The sequence below is a fragment of the Neodiprion pinetum genome, chromosome 2, assembly GCF_021155775.2.
Source record: "Neodiprion pinetum isolate iyNeoPine1 chromosome 2, iyNeoPine1.2, whole genome shotgun sequence".
In the NCBI taxonomy this organism is placed as follows: Eukaryota; Metazoa; Arthropoda; class Insecta; order Hymenoptera; family Diprionidae; genus Neodiprion; species Neodiprion pinetum.
Window position 1 is genome coordinate 35,530,233 of NC_060233.1, and position 15,452 is coordinate 35,545,684.

Here is a 15,452-nt window from a genome sequence, read left to right on the forward strand (position 1 = left end):
CTATCATCTTTAACACGGCGAGAACAGCGCGGAGAATAACTGATTTTAATTTCAAGTAATTTAATTCGCCCGAAATCTCCGAGTGGAATAATCGGAACCTCGAATTTCAAACCACTGGAATAAACGTCCGATGGACTGGTTTTCATAATTACTCGCAACGACCGAATGCTTTTCAGATCTGTATTAAATCTGCAGAATCAGGACGAAGTGAGACGAGAATTGAACGTGCAGCAATCCTCCGTATCTTGTACTTTCCATCTGCTATTCTAGCTGTGCTGCACGACGGGCAAAACGACTAGCTGCAGACGGTATCGATTTCCCCGGCCAATTCTGCACGGATATAGCGAAATGCACTCGGTACAATATCAACGTACGTGGTCGTACGCTTTGCTGCCTGTAAGAACGGCGAAACTTCATTCTGAGATTTCGATGAGCGAATTCGGAGCTAATTCGCCAGCAATTAATTTCAAGTATCGCACTTCGGAACCGCTTTTGTCCCGAACATTAACCGTCGCATTGTGATTCATTTTCCAAGCCTTAATTGACACTCTCCAGATATTCTACTCGTTATTTCCAGTATCCACATCGAGTCTTATGCCGATCCACGTCGACGATGAATCGTGAATAACTCGACGAATCGGTTGGTAACGGGCATTGTGGAAGCCAGAAGTTTCCGTCCCAAATAAGAGCCCTGGTATTTACTTGGCGAATGCCTGTTCTCGAATTGAACGAAACTGGAAAAAAATTTTACTGTAAAATTACGTCACTGCGGGGGAATTTTGACGACTTTAAAACGTTTACGCGTTCGCCGCATATACGTGCTCGACATAATGCCCTGCGCACTCTTTGCAGCAACTTTCCAAGTGAAGCTGGTGAGAGGTTGGCAAAAGGGCGACAGTTTTTCGCGTATTTCTCGATATGCGATTCGGTTATGTGGATTTTGATCGTAAATAACGTACTGGACAACACAGATCCGACAGTCGTTGATCAAAGATGTAACGCAGATCGCGTTTTTTACCCCGTTTTAATTAGAAATATATGATCGAGCATCGGAGTCGATCGATTCGTTGCGGTAATTGGTCGATTGCTTCACATCTTCGCATAACTGCACTACGGGCAATAATAATCTCACTCGAATTACCAATTTTATGATCTTATAATACAACCAAAGTTTGCAAAACAGGTCGAGTATAAACATATATTATCACCAAATCATCCTGCGATTCCTAATATATTCTCTAAGTGGTTAATACCAGCCATGAGATTATGTAACTTCGGCATAAAAATTTCGTAGTGATGCAAAATCGATAATTTTTCTATTTCGAGAGGAGGGGGAGGAGCATCGTTCTTATAGAGCCGGTTACGACAGCACTGATCGCAAGTTGAATCAGAACACAGCTGCGTATTTCTTTAAACTTTGCGCTTTGAGAAAGTAGAAATTATGATTACAAAAAAATTTTTATCAATGCGTATATAATCAAGATATGGGACAATGCCTCCGAAATACAATAACAGGGGTCGTAAAATTAATAGAAATGACGATGATCGATGTTTTTCCAACAGGAAAATTCACCGATAAATATAAACGCTTAATCGCATTTGAAGCTATTCCATCAGAAAAATTCAATAGCGATAATAATATTTTTCTCCGCGACTCAATTGACGTCCAAATCTGTAATGACCAAACCGCCATGATCATATTATTTTACCTTGATATCCAAGTTGGGTAATCGATACAGTTCAGCGTTCATTTCTGTTACAGATAACAATGTCCTAATTTTAAATTAGACAATGAAGAAAAACATTTCTCTGCGCAGTATAAGACCTAAATTTATGTGCTTGTGCAAAAACTTCGTTATTTATGTTTCATCACCACCGTATTGGAGTCGTGAAAAGGAAAGATCGAGAAACAACGCGTTCGACATTTTTAGGTCAATTCAATTTACAAATAACACGCGCAGGAAATCAGTTTTTAGTTTACAAAATTCCGAAGGAAATTTTCTCTGTAATCATAATACATCAATTTCTTAATTCTGTTTTACGCCATAATCGGCAGAACAGATATCGGCAATTGGAGAAGAAAATCGAAGCAAAACCATGCGATTCGAATGATAATTTCCTTCTAATTTCAACTGATTACAAGGCAGCAGTGGAAAGCGTCGAACGAATACGGCGAACGTCTGTCTGTTTATTATTTTCAAAATTTTGCACCTCAACGAACTTTCGAGTTGTCGAAGACACGGGTGTCAAGAATTAGTGTGTAAATTGTTACATTTTGATATTCACAATTATATACACACAATATGTTTATCCTGGCCGTACAACTTTTAGCATCCAGGTGTGTCGTCCTCGCGATTAAGTTTAACAGTGGAAGTGCGGCTCGATTTATTTTCACTTTTTTTTTTTACTTGATAAGAAAAAAAAAATTACCACCCGCCTTACGTAATTTCCTTACTTAAGCCGCGCGCGGTTAAAACACGATTACCCAACAATTTGAAAAATTTTGTTTCCATTCTTTTATACCTATGTGCGTAGAGTTTTTGTCTGATATACTCGTCTAGTAACGAGTTTCGCAACTACTGTAGCCGTATAACTTGAATACGTGTAATGCGAGTTTAATGAATTGTGCAACAATGACCTTTTGTCTTAACCCACGTATTAACTTGACACTCGGTTAAACTGTTTGAAGAAAAAAAAATTGATGTACACTCGAGGTGAAATTCGGTTGGTAAAACTATCGCAGTGTCTAAAATATGTACAGTTAAGAACTTCTTCGGGGTATGTATATATACATATACATAGATTTATATATATAGGTAAATGTATAAAAAGTTTCCGAACGTCGACTGCCTGTTAATGCACACTGGGAGCGTAGCGACCGAGCATTTATTGGAGCTGAACATGCAGCCGTTACATTATTGGGTACAAATCGACGAACCGCTCTCACAAATGTCTTATGTTCCACGTTCCGACCGTCTAATGATTTTCACTCGTAGCGAATGCAAGTGCAACTGTTGCAAATTATCCGGCGTTATTTTTCTTTCTATTCGTTAGAGTACAATAAGCCGGCTGAAATCAGGAGCGTAGTTCGATTTCGTAGGGCCGCGCATGGAGCTGCGAAGTTGCGGCACACGAGGACGCGCTTAAAACCTGGGGGTACGAGCTAAACATACTAATATTAAACTGACACTAAACTAGCGGTCGCATACGCATGATGGGGCATCATATGTTACGCATGTATATATAAATAAGAGAAATTATCGAAGGAGCCGGGCGGCAAGCCTACTTCTACTTAATTAAGCAGTCGACCATGGCCAGCCGTAAGGAACAAGCTGCGAATGGCAACAGAAAGTTTCTATCCAGCACATGGCCAACATACATACGTTATACAAAGATTTTATACATATATATATATATATACATATATATATGTATGTATCCGTCCAGGTATATACACAACCTGCTGCAGCCATACGACTAATTATAATGTGCCAACAAACGCCGGATATTTTGATTTTTATTGTCTGCCTAAGGGAACGAACGTTCTTGATTCTACAATGAAATGAAAGTGAATAACCTCCGTATGGATGCGAAATTGGTGCGCGTGGTCCAGTTTTCGATGTCATTAAGGAATGGGTTGAGTTTTGAAAAAAAAAAAGAGAATGAAAAAACACAACCGCAAAGGTTACATCCTCTCCGCGGTACGTTCGTCGAAAAAATTCACAACTCTCTGTTTATTTATCATGTATTATTTGTGCAAGCATAACTGACAGGGAGAAACCGCGCACGCGGTGCGGATTAAAATGTTTCGTCCACAGGCCTTTATCTCGATCAAATTGGTGCATGTATGCAGGATTATTCAATTCGGCGATGGGTTATTTAACGTAAGAATTATGCAAGGATATGAACAACTTGTTACAATTATTTAATACCTGCTCAGGAGGCCAACTGTATCATTTTTTATTTATTTATTTTTTTTTTTTGTTCTTATATTATCAATTTCACTTTCTCAATGACACGTCGCCCGCAGGCTCCTTCCTACCGGTATTGTTTAAACGAATTTAAGATGAAATAAAACAGTGTTTTGTATCTGCTGTCATGTCGTTGAAAAACAAACGTTTTGGAAACAGGTTCGCATTTCGAATTTTCTATACAATTTGTAACACTTCTAACTCTCGAGTTACTCGTCGATATTACAACGCTGCGGTTGAATAATTCTAAGACTTGCAAACTTACCATGGCTAAAACTTGGAGTAATCCTTTTTACGAGAAACCGAACGATGCATTTACAAAATCAAAAAATACATCTATGTACACCAGTGCGTTTATTCCGTTGGATATTATAATATAGCGTGTCTAAATGTCTGTACAATGTGTCCACTCGTATATATATATGTCGCACGTTTATATATATACGTATATATATATGTATGTATATATCGAGAATACGTATAAAATTTGCACAAAACTTGTCAAACGGTGATCCACCACGTGGTCCGTACTCATACACTTGTTCTAGCACTGTCAGATGTTCAGGAAATACTGAAACTATCATTCTTAAATTTAGTATATACAGCAATATTATAGTAGATAACAATTAAGTGCCTTTCATTTTGACTATAGTATCAACGCTGTTATGCCTCCGGTCGGGCGCGCATACAGTCAGAGAGGCGCAACGCCGGCTTCGTATTCCTTCCACGCACACCTCGGTAACAACTAAATGAGACCGCAGGAGTGAAACGTGAATGTAGCACGCGGAAATCCACTACCTGTTCTTGCGCCGTTTATACGCGTTATAGGAGAAGGCACGGAGGTCGGTGCGATATCGTCGATATTGCAAAATTGTTTAATTAAAAGTGAAGAGTGACCGCGATAGTACGACAGAGTTGAAAAAGGGGCGTCGTCTGAGAGAAAGAAAAATTTTAACCATCGTCATCGTCGTCGTCGTTGTAATAAAAATTGTCCGTCACTATGTACATAATAACGAGAGCGCGAGCTGAAAATCGATACCGATTTCCTGTTCTGCAGTCGCAATAGAGAAAGTTTTTTCCTTCTTACTTCTTTTGGTCTTGTATTATGTACAGCTGTACGTAGACGGTTGAATTTTAGTTGAAAAAGAGAGGAAAAAAAAAAAGAAATAGAGAACTAAACGTTTCCCGGATTGTACTTGCACCATGTCCTACGGCATATATCGGTGCAGCAAAGAAACACCCGATGTTGCTGCTCGGCATTCCAGCCTCACTCAACCAGATACCATTATCGCTGTACAGCTGCAGGATACAGATCTTTTGTATCCAACGAACTTGAATAACTATTTCTCGATGTTTGCAAGAACAAAAAAAAGAAAGGAATTTGGTTGAAACAACTGGAGTTGGAGAAAAACTTTGAGAATCTGAAAGTTCTCGTATCGGTGTGTAAGAGGGATTGACGAGGTCGACGATTTAAACAATTATACTGTTTTTATTTTAAGCAAATCATAGCTTTACGTTCAGCGTAAACGGAAACATAGAGCTGCCAACGAAATTCATTTCCTCGCTGATTGAGTACTGAGAATTTATAAATATTTTTACTTCTCGATAAGACTCAAAACATCTCAAGTCCGGGATATTTCTCGCTCTATCCCAAGTCTATTAAAAATAGAACTCTATTTGAGATTCGTCGAATAATGTTTAGGCATCGAAGATTTTTCAGCGATCACTTCTAATTCGGTTTTTTCAAACATACCTACGAGACAATAAGCCGCTCTGATCGCGCGATACGAATTTTTAGGTACTTCTTTTTTTTTCTTGCGTCAAGTATCTTATTTTCTTACTGCCGAGACTGCCGATCATACCATTTTACGAGTGGGTTGAGATAGATGCATCATTGATTACGCTTGACGAAAATTTGTAATCGAATGTTCGTTTGTTAATAATTTTCGCAATCCTTTTGAATAATTGAGCATCGTCATCGGCACAAACCGAGATGTACTTGGACAAAGATTTAGTGAAACCGCATTTAATTCGAATGAATAACGTATTTTGATTGAAGGAAAAACTTATTGCTAGTCACAACGTTGATTATTCATAATTATATCATTGAGAAAAATGAAAGCCTCAATCGCTTGTGTAACGTGAAATGAGGAAACTATGTCCACGCGAAAAAGACGTAATAAATCATGCCAAAATTAAACCCCGACGTTGTTAGTCAGAGAGAATATTTATCAAGTGATCTGTTCCGATGTGAATGAAATCCTTGCGGACGGTATTTCAGACCCGTTCAATAAATTACTTTCTATAAAATAGAACTCACAGGAGTAGACCGAAACGCACAAAGTGCAACATCGGCTGGTATTATACGAGCGAAAATTCAAGTCAAAGCATGCGAATCGGAGAGTTAGAAAATTAGTTAATCATCATAGATTGCTTGAGTGGGATCTGCTTTGTTAGTTGGATCAGAGTACCACTTCATAATAAATACTGTTGTATCTACCTAAAGAAAGTCTAATTCTTCCCTCAGGCATCGATCTTTCGACTTACACTCGCATCACGCACACCTGCCTATTTATTACAGCAATCCCTATTTTCTTACAACAGAAGCAGCTTGTACGATAAATGATGATAAAAAAGCTGGCAAAGGGAAAAATACTGTTCGGGGACAGCCTGGTGAAATGTTGGTGACATTTTAACGTCGAACAGGACGTGCGGAGTTATAGTAATTACGAATATGTTACATGTATTTAGCTGTATCGACGGTGCTTTCTCGCTGGTAACCGATGCAGGTTTTTTTCCGTAATGGGTACATTAACATAGATTATAATATACACATTATACGTACCAATGGATATTCGTCAAGGCTGCACGCGTATCCGTTCACCGTATTGCTTATAATCCATGGAGCCAAAAAGTATGCATGCGAAACACTCGGTTAGTTGTATATTGTCGTTAATTTAGGCCGCTAATTTCCGAAAGTACCAGAAACAGCGATGATTTTTTACTGGAAATTCACCACTCGAAGTGATTCGACGTTGAAAAAAACGGCACGGATTGCGGTTCAATATTATTATACCGTCACCAATGAGTCGCAGCATTTTGATTTACGGAGCCGCTTTACCACTTTCCTTTAAATTGCAACTTGCATATTGTCTATAAGTAGTATCATACCGAAAGTCTGCGCCTAGCAATATTCTTTCCTCTTCCGGCTACGCAATACAACTGTTTAAACTATCAATTTGCCATTGTTTACGCCATCTATTGTCAGCCCGTTGTATAGATAATGCGAAATACCACCGGCCGCATCTCATCGGCACCGTCAAAGGTGAAACCTTAACTGCAGTGTCATTAGGATTTCAAATCTCAATTTCACAAGTATTGCTTTTAGCATAATACGAAAGTATGCGAGCTTATGCAGTTCCACGTCACAGGCTCTTTTCCTTAGACGTTAATTCGCGAAATATTATCTATTTCAAAGTATAACGCATACTGACTTGTGATTTATATCTAGTATGCAGGAAAAAATGAATCACGCGAACGATTCACCGTTCGAAGGATCCGGTTTCAATAACCCTACATACCAGATTAAATATGCATCCATAGAGTAGAAAAATCGGTGTGTATTCAAAAAAAGGTATGAGGCATCAGTTTGTTATAATAATTTATTTTAAGACATTATTTTAATATATATGAAATCGTTCGAATATTATATTATTGATCAGGTAAATTACAGATTCAATGATAATGCATACAGGCTAAAGACATATCAGCGCCACCCGTGACACGTGTGATCGTCATCATCTCAAAGCTACGAAACATTATATTTTAATTATTATATAATATACGAATTCGTAGGATATAATTGAAGTATGGAAGTACGATAATACTTTGTATTATAATACCAACATTGCAGTCGGTAAATATCTGGCAAATGATTTTTTATGGATTCAATAACTTGACGCGTGTGTGGTGTGTTTACGTGTGTGGATGGATGAATTGTTTCGTTTTTTGTTTTGTTTTTTTTTTTTTAAATTTTTTTTATCTCTTTCATCCAGCAATGAAAATTTCTTACTTCGGGAACGGTTTACATTAAACGCGGTTTTACATGATGACACACTTTCCTTTCTCGGCCCATGGATTGTTCTTTTTGTCAGGTGCGTGTATCAGAGGATCGTTTTTCTCGTTCTCCTCGACGTACTCACGCATCCTGAAACAATAAATGGCTTCATTAGCTTCTACATCCTCGTACACATTACTGCCACACATAATGATGATAGAAATTGATTAAAAAATACTCTCGCAATACGTTGCAGTGTGCAACGAACTAGTTAATTGATATAATTAACCGTTAGTCGAGGCAGACCAGGCTCATTCATCGTCTGCTCGTTAAATCATCCACCAATTTCAGTCATGGAGACTATCAACGTGTCACGCGCCACGTGAAGTTGATATGAAATTATAATGTCGGGTATGGTGTAAGTTACCAGAGGTCGGGGTTCATTATTTAGTGATGCCTGAGTCGTGTCATATCTAAATACAGTGTGGACATGATTGTTGCATTGATCGTTAATAATTCCAGGGTGTTAAATACACCCCTGTTACAGCGCCGAGACCCGACGTTTTTCGCTCGTAACCTCCGCGGCTGAAATTTTACCCTGTGGCGTCGGATATCACTTCATCGGACAATTTGGCGAAGAACGTTTTCCTATTTTTCAACCACCGTCGTGCTCGGAGAGTTAATATTACACGGAGGCTGGATAGAACCCGTAATTCGTCATCGATCAAACCCGAGAGTGCGAAATTTATCGCAAGAGCGATGAACCAGTGAAAATTACAATTACGATGTCAATCATTTACATTTACGGCTTACAACGCGAGCAGCCTCTGCAGTATTTCGGACGGAATGTTCGCACTCCCACACACATATATACATGTATGCATAGACATGTAACGTATATATCGTAGGCACGATACGCGTGTGTGGATATCATACGTATACACGTAGCCTTGTAACTCGTAGAATTTACTCATATATTACGAGCTGCTACCGAGCTGCTGCAATTTACGGGTCATGATATAGTACATTGTCCTTGTAAAACTTGTCTTGCTCACAGTCCTTTCACACCCGACGGCCGCAACGCGTTTGCCAAGCTCTCGTTTCCACGTTATATACGATATTACACGTATATATGTATATACGTAGATACTGTACGTAGGTATATATTGTCGAGATTATGTAGTTCAACGTGACTAGAAAATATTTCGAGCCATGAAACGCGAGAGGTTGGCTTCACGGCGAAGTCCGTATTTCAGCCGGGGAGTTTGCGGATAGTGCAAGAGGAGGCCGTTTGAAACAACCAGAGTTAAAGATCCCTGAATACGATATGAATTCTCTCGCTTGCCGATTCTCCTCTTGGGCAGAAATACCGCAACCCTTATACGTGCTGGAAACATCGACGACGGGTATTCTTCCGTGAAATATGGTCGAGTCGAGTCGAGTCGTCGTGAGTCAGGTGAAAGATATTCACGATTTCAATTTTATAAAAATACGTTAGTTCGCGGTGTAAGTGCAGCGCGACTGCAACCGATTACCTGCGGCGTGCTTTCTGTATTTAATGAGATATACTGTGTAATAAACGTATCGATACTGCGGCATGCGGCATTGAGACATGCAAACTATTTACCAATCGACCTTACGTATGTATATTAATCTCGTGCGAACTAACGTCGCGTTTTAACGATCGGCGATAGATTTGACACCGATGTTTTCGAGGCGTCCAAACGTCTTGTTCGGGAAAAAAATTTCATGGAAATCGAGCTTTCGTAGGTAAGTAATGTCGTTGGCAAAGACATGCGCGTTGAATACGTATCCTGAAAGTTTAATCCTTCAGGTGAACCGTCAAGTCTAATTAAAGATAAAAACAATTTTCGTACGGGAAGTCGGTTGAAAAATAACGATTGAACGATAGATTGTATCTTACAGAAATTATCTCTCAACTCACGCGTATATATATATATATATATATATATATAGCAATAAACTGACGTCATCGGGATCGAGTGAAAAGTCAAAGATTAGGAAGTATAGCACAAGTTGAATAGTTATTGCTGCAGTGGCTAGTTATGAATATAAGCGAATTACTTCTAAATTACTGAAAACAGTTAGTCATCATTTCAATTAAAACTTCGTATTCCAGTAATCATCAATTCCAGATAATTATCAGAAGAGTATATTCTAAAATAAATTTTACCTCGGGATGCACTGATTGCGAGAAGCGAAAACCACGAGTGAACTTCGTTCGCTGGTCAGTTGATCGAGAATATTTTTATTTTGTAAAAATTCGATTTCTTATATTACAAATTACAGTCCGTACGCAGAGGAATAAATTTTCCATTACAGGAAATCCGCTTAGGTACTCAAAATATCGAACGCTTCGTCCGCTGCAGGCAATATGCGGAAACGCTGCGGAGTTTGACACATAAGGTTTTATTCTATGATTTTTAAAAAGAAAAAGTACAACGAAAGTAACCGAGCCTGCAGACTAGAATGTTGGGTATCATATTTTTGCTCACCAAATCGTTATATTCGCCAAATTACGTCACGGATTTAATTATGAAACGAGTTAATTTTTGAAAATTGCTTATTTCGTATTACACCATGCGCGCTGTTACGAGATACCAAGATACATTAGCCGGAGCTCCGAGAGCTTGCAAGATTCTCGAGAATATACACACTCTGAATACGGATGTTTAAAAAAATCTGAAAAAACTTCACGCGGACCGCACTGCGTATACTCGACCGACTCTCTGCAGAACCGACGCAAAAACCAAACTCAAGCACACAAAGGCATCACTTGGAGCATATGTATTTTATAATCATGTAAGCAATAAAGTTCCTGTAATAAGTCGTTAATGAAATCCAGAGTCTTGTTATCGATGAGTTTATTACACGTTAAACAGCAGCGTGGAAAAAAACGAATCACGGATATTAGAGAGATTGACGAATTGAGCCTGATAAATTTTTATCCAAAGGGTTCCAACGGCACTATCTGTTCGGCACTTCACACTTCAAGGTGGAAAAGAACTTAATAATATTTGTTTAGCAGGCACTAAATTGTGGCGGACAGCTGATTTCAACACGTAAACTATATATATATATATATTATCTTCTCTATTATGCTTATTACAGAGATTTTTTGAACGAATGCTTATAAAGATACCCGATTAACCGTTCGAGATAAATTTCACTGCAGCATACATGTTTGACATTTAATGTTAAAAACTGTCGGCGATAATCACCGTGTGAATAAAAAATAACCATGCAGGCACTTCAATATCGTAGGAGAAAAAAAAATATATTTATCGATCGTCGAGTGGCATGATTTCTTTTGGCTCGTTCCGAAGATCAACCGCGGCAGATATTCAGAGGTATTAATTCCTCGCTTTTCTATTTATAATATGAAATTTCCTTTCCACCGGATGGTATTCCTCTTCGGCACTTAGGCTAGCGACGTATATAAATACATATGTACACACACATATACGTATGTATATATATATATATATATATATGCATGTATATATATTCATACATATGTATATGTACATGTAAATACATACATACGGAGGATAAAAAGAATGAGAAACTTACGCTGCGATACTCTTTGATAAAGGCCACCGTTCCATTGTCGCTTGATATTTCATGTTTTCAATCTGTTTCTTCAGTGCGTCTTTATCCATAGTAGCTAGTATACTGGGATCCATGGTAACAACCGCACCCCCGTAGGCAGCAAATCCAACCAGCGCGTGCGCCTCGCTCAAAATCAATATTCTCAATATCACCTACGCACGAGCTGAGGAAAAATTTGTAAAAACCAAAATTAACGATTATACTGCAATTAGCACATGTTAAAAGCTACGGGTTAATCCTCAGCGTCCAGCTGCACTGGCTTATGCCGTAATTGCGGATAATTTAGTTTTTCAAATCGCATATGCACAGTTATAATTTCGAGTTACGCAGTTTGTCGATGTGTATTCGGATTTTCATTCGGTGCATCTGGATAGTGTAATTAGGGTGTTAAATTGATATTCTGATTTCGGTTTTGGAAGTCATGAGTACGTATGTAAATTCGTTACAAGAACGTTCGGAGATAACAAAAATATGTTTGTAGCATCTGATGGATTATAACTCGTCATACATGCTTGTTGTTTATACAGTTAATGGATTTTATATTTTTGGAACTAAACGTCGGAAAAATATATTATCATTCAACAAGTATCTACCAGCAATTATATGATCCCGATATCGATAATACACCAATTGATCGATCGATTAAAACATTTCTCGTTTTTGATGATTAACAGGAAGATCATTATTTGTTAATAAAAATAATTCGTCAAGTATTTATGAATATTTTAGTCGCAGCTAGGTATAGATAGAATTACGTAGAATAAGGGAAAGAGAAAATGGCGATCAGACGGACTATGGAATATTTTTGTATAGAATGCTTTAGAATATAACATTGGTGCTTGATACCAAGAACTGATGTTCAACGATGCTTAAGATCGTCGAATAAAATGCCTTGGAAATAGTGTGACAGTAGGAACGATTACCGTTATTCTCTGAATCCATGACGTTAACAATAATAAAGACTTCCCCTAGGCGTTTTTACATTTTCGATCAAACTGATAATGTTCTTATAATTCCGAATGTGATTTCCATGCACTTGGACTAATAGATCTCGAGTCCGATTAGAAAGAGGAGCACCGATAATACGCCGACGCGTTGTGACGCCGACAATGATCAAAATCGGTGAATCAGACTGCGGAGAGAAATCGTCGGATAATTTTTTTTTTTCAACCGTGAATTGAAACAGTTGCAGCTTCTCTTTAGATCACCCTTCTTATACGATTATCAATCGAGTTTGTGTATTTTTAAACTTTGACGAATAGATGTGTACAGTGTCAAAGTTTCAACGCGTTACGAAATACGCAAAAGGTGTTCTAAAATAAAAGCATGGGCCGTGAAGAGATATTGAAATTTTTCGTTTACGTAAAATCGTCTCCCATCATTCATTTCAGCGGTGCACTTCTGCTATTAGGATTCTGAATTTTATCGGATTAGCATTTACTGCGCCGTGCTCGGTTTTACTAGCGAATTGGCAAATCGATGAAAATGTCACGGGTATCCGTATATATTATGTATACGGGCTTGATATAGTACTGTTCTCAAATATTATATCTCTGTATAACACACGTGTATACACGTATTTATATGTCCGATACTGCGGTGGAATCATGTGCGACTAGTATAGCTAATTTCGCCAGACCTAAACTTTCACGCACATGTCAAAACGCTCGGGGGCAGTTGTGAACAGCTGAGTTATGTAAGAATACAAAGAAGTGTTGTTCATTTTATACGTCATTGATCTGAGTGTGCTAACACGACATATGTAATTGTCCGATATAGCCGCGGTAGGAAATAAAATAAGAAGCCCGCGGTCTTGCATTCAACAATTTTCCGAAACAATTTATGGTCCAGCGAATTTAGGACAGAGGTTCGGATGATTTGCATCCATCTCCTTTTAACAACGGATTTGGAATGTAAATTCACCGAGGATCGCGTCCTGGGAAACGGGAACTTTGAAAATGAAAATCAGTTTTCATTTGTACGTCGTCTGATAAAGATCTGCAATTCTGGATTTAACCGGAACGCCCTGAAAAGATTCTAGAACGAAATGACAATTCGGACGACGCTCACGCTTGGCCATAATTTACTGCGATTCGAAATTTTGCAAAACTTGGTGATTCGTGCACATCCCTGTTTTTCAATAGAGCCAATGACCCATCGCCGTAAGCCTCGTTTCCAGAATTAACTAGCATTTAAATATGTCGAAAGTAAGATAATTCAATATTGACATTTAGTTTCAAAAATCTTCTCTTGCCGTATAATTGGCACTCACGCTTCGATTTCGGGCTTGTTCGCGAATTTCTGATTATTGATGAATTCTGCAGCAAAAGTAGAACGTCAATAGTTGAAGAGACTTCAGCCCATTTCAAAAAGACCGTTATTTCCGTCGAACAATTCGTACTAGGCGAGTACATAACGATCGTGTATTTTTCTCTGGCACGTTTGAATTGTGTTCGTCGTGATAAATCGTATAAACAAGAAGAGTAAACAATTCGTTTTTGCCTGCATGTGATACGTAACGCGTATCAGAGAGAACGTCGGAAATTGCAGCGGTAAAACTTGCTGAACCGAGATGGGACTGAATACCGTTTGTACACGTGTATTTACTCACCTGTGAAAAATCGTTATTTATCTACTGACACTTATTCAAAACTATCGAAGCACGCTGTCTTCTTTTTTTCCGTACGTTATCCGGTCGCACGTTAAGGAATGAAAGACATACGCGGCTCTAACGAGCAGTAAAAACTAAGTTCTCTTCAAAGAACAAATACAGCAGAGGAATCAAGATGTCCAAGTACTGAAACAAGTGGATTCTTAACGTAATCTCTACGGTACTTGATGAACTTGCAATCCCGACTATTATAGTAGTTACCTTCTCAAGTATGGAAGAAGTTCTGACCGAGTACCGCTCTTAGCGTGCTTCTTTCAGATCGATAAATTGTAAGCCGTACAAGTTTATGCAATCCAATATTATAGTCGGTCGGTCGGAGGTAAATGTGGGAATTCAATTACCGTGCCAAGTAAACATAATGGTAAGCATTTTCTCGGTAAAAGCTCTCAGTAACGTAGAAAATGCAAGCCGCGGCAGCGCTACGTCACATTACGGCACAACGGTAAAAGATTGAAAATGTCTGCGAGACGAAGTGCGATCGAGCGTAAGTATCAGCCAAAGGCGAAGAATCAAACCTTCTGAAATTTCGCGATATTTTCAAGAGATGATTTCGACCACGTTATCGGTACTCGCCGAATTAGCGAAAGCACACATCCGCCAAAGCAGTGCAAACTATACGTACAACAATGCCGGATTCAAACGCTCTGCGCACAAAGCACAGCTTATTAGATTCGCGAAATTATCAGAGAGCAATCTTCAAAGGCTTTCAAAACTTTGTATAATTACTCAGCTCCCTCGTCATTCAGTCCCGAGTTATTAAATTTTTTCAGACCTTCTTGGTAAAACTGCGACTTGCCTCCGCCATGGCTTCGTGTATCTCGTAACTCTGATCAGGCGATTAGAGTATTAATCGCATTGTTTATAGCCGTCTATTTTAGCATCAAAGAGAGACGCCTTGTACTATTTTTGTCGTTACACCGTGGACTATAATTCGACAATTTTCTAGCCCGAACAATGGCGACTATCTTTCTTCGTCACCTTTTGTATCTCATTTTAGAGACTTGTGAGACTCGTGACTTTATCAAGGTCTAGGGCAAAGATCAAATTATTGGAGCAGCGTCAACTGTTTCGAGAAATTGAAAAGTATCTTCATTCCATTAAACATATAGACAAACATCGC

General features: G+C 38.6%; 3 protein-coding genes across 3 annotated transcripts in view; 1 reads left to right on the forward strand and 2 right to left on the reverse strand.

The window, feature by feature from the left end:
* Cht7 (chitinase 7) overlaps window positions 1–4,686 on the reverse strand; it is a 14,658-nt gene extending 9,972 nt beyond the window's left edge. The window contains exon 1 of the mRNA XM_046613826.2: window positions 4,237–4,686. Within this exon, the coding sequence (XP_046469782.1) occupies window positions 4,237–4,239 (3 nt within the window). The 5' untranslated portion in view covers window positions 4,240–4,686. The remainder of the gene's footprint in view (window positions 1–4,236) is intronic.
* The window catches only part of LOC124213036 (neural cell adhesion molecule 2), a 43,777-nt gene that overhangs the window by 5,702 nt on the left and 22,623 nt on the right, over window positions 1–15,452 (forward strand). The gene's annotated exons all lie outside the window — the stretch shown is intronic.
* Ggamma30A (guanine nucleotide-binding protein subunit gamma-e) lies at window positions 7,967–14,527 on the reverse strand. Its single transcript, XM_046613869.2, has 3 exons — window positions 14,273–14,527; window positions 11,623–11,824; window positions 7,967–8,178 (listed from the first exon to the last, which is right to left on the reverse strand). Exons 2-3 carry the CDS (start codon window positions 11,733–11,735, stop codon window positions 8,073–8,075), a joined length of 219 nt encoding a protein of 72 aa, XP_046469825.1. The 5' UTR covers window positions 11,736–11,824; window positions 14,273–14,527; the 3' UTR covers window positions 7,967–8,072.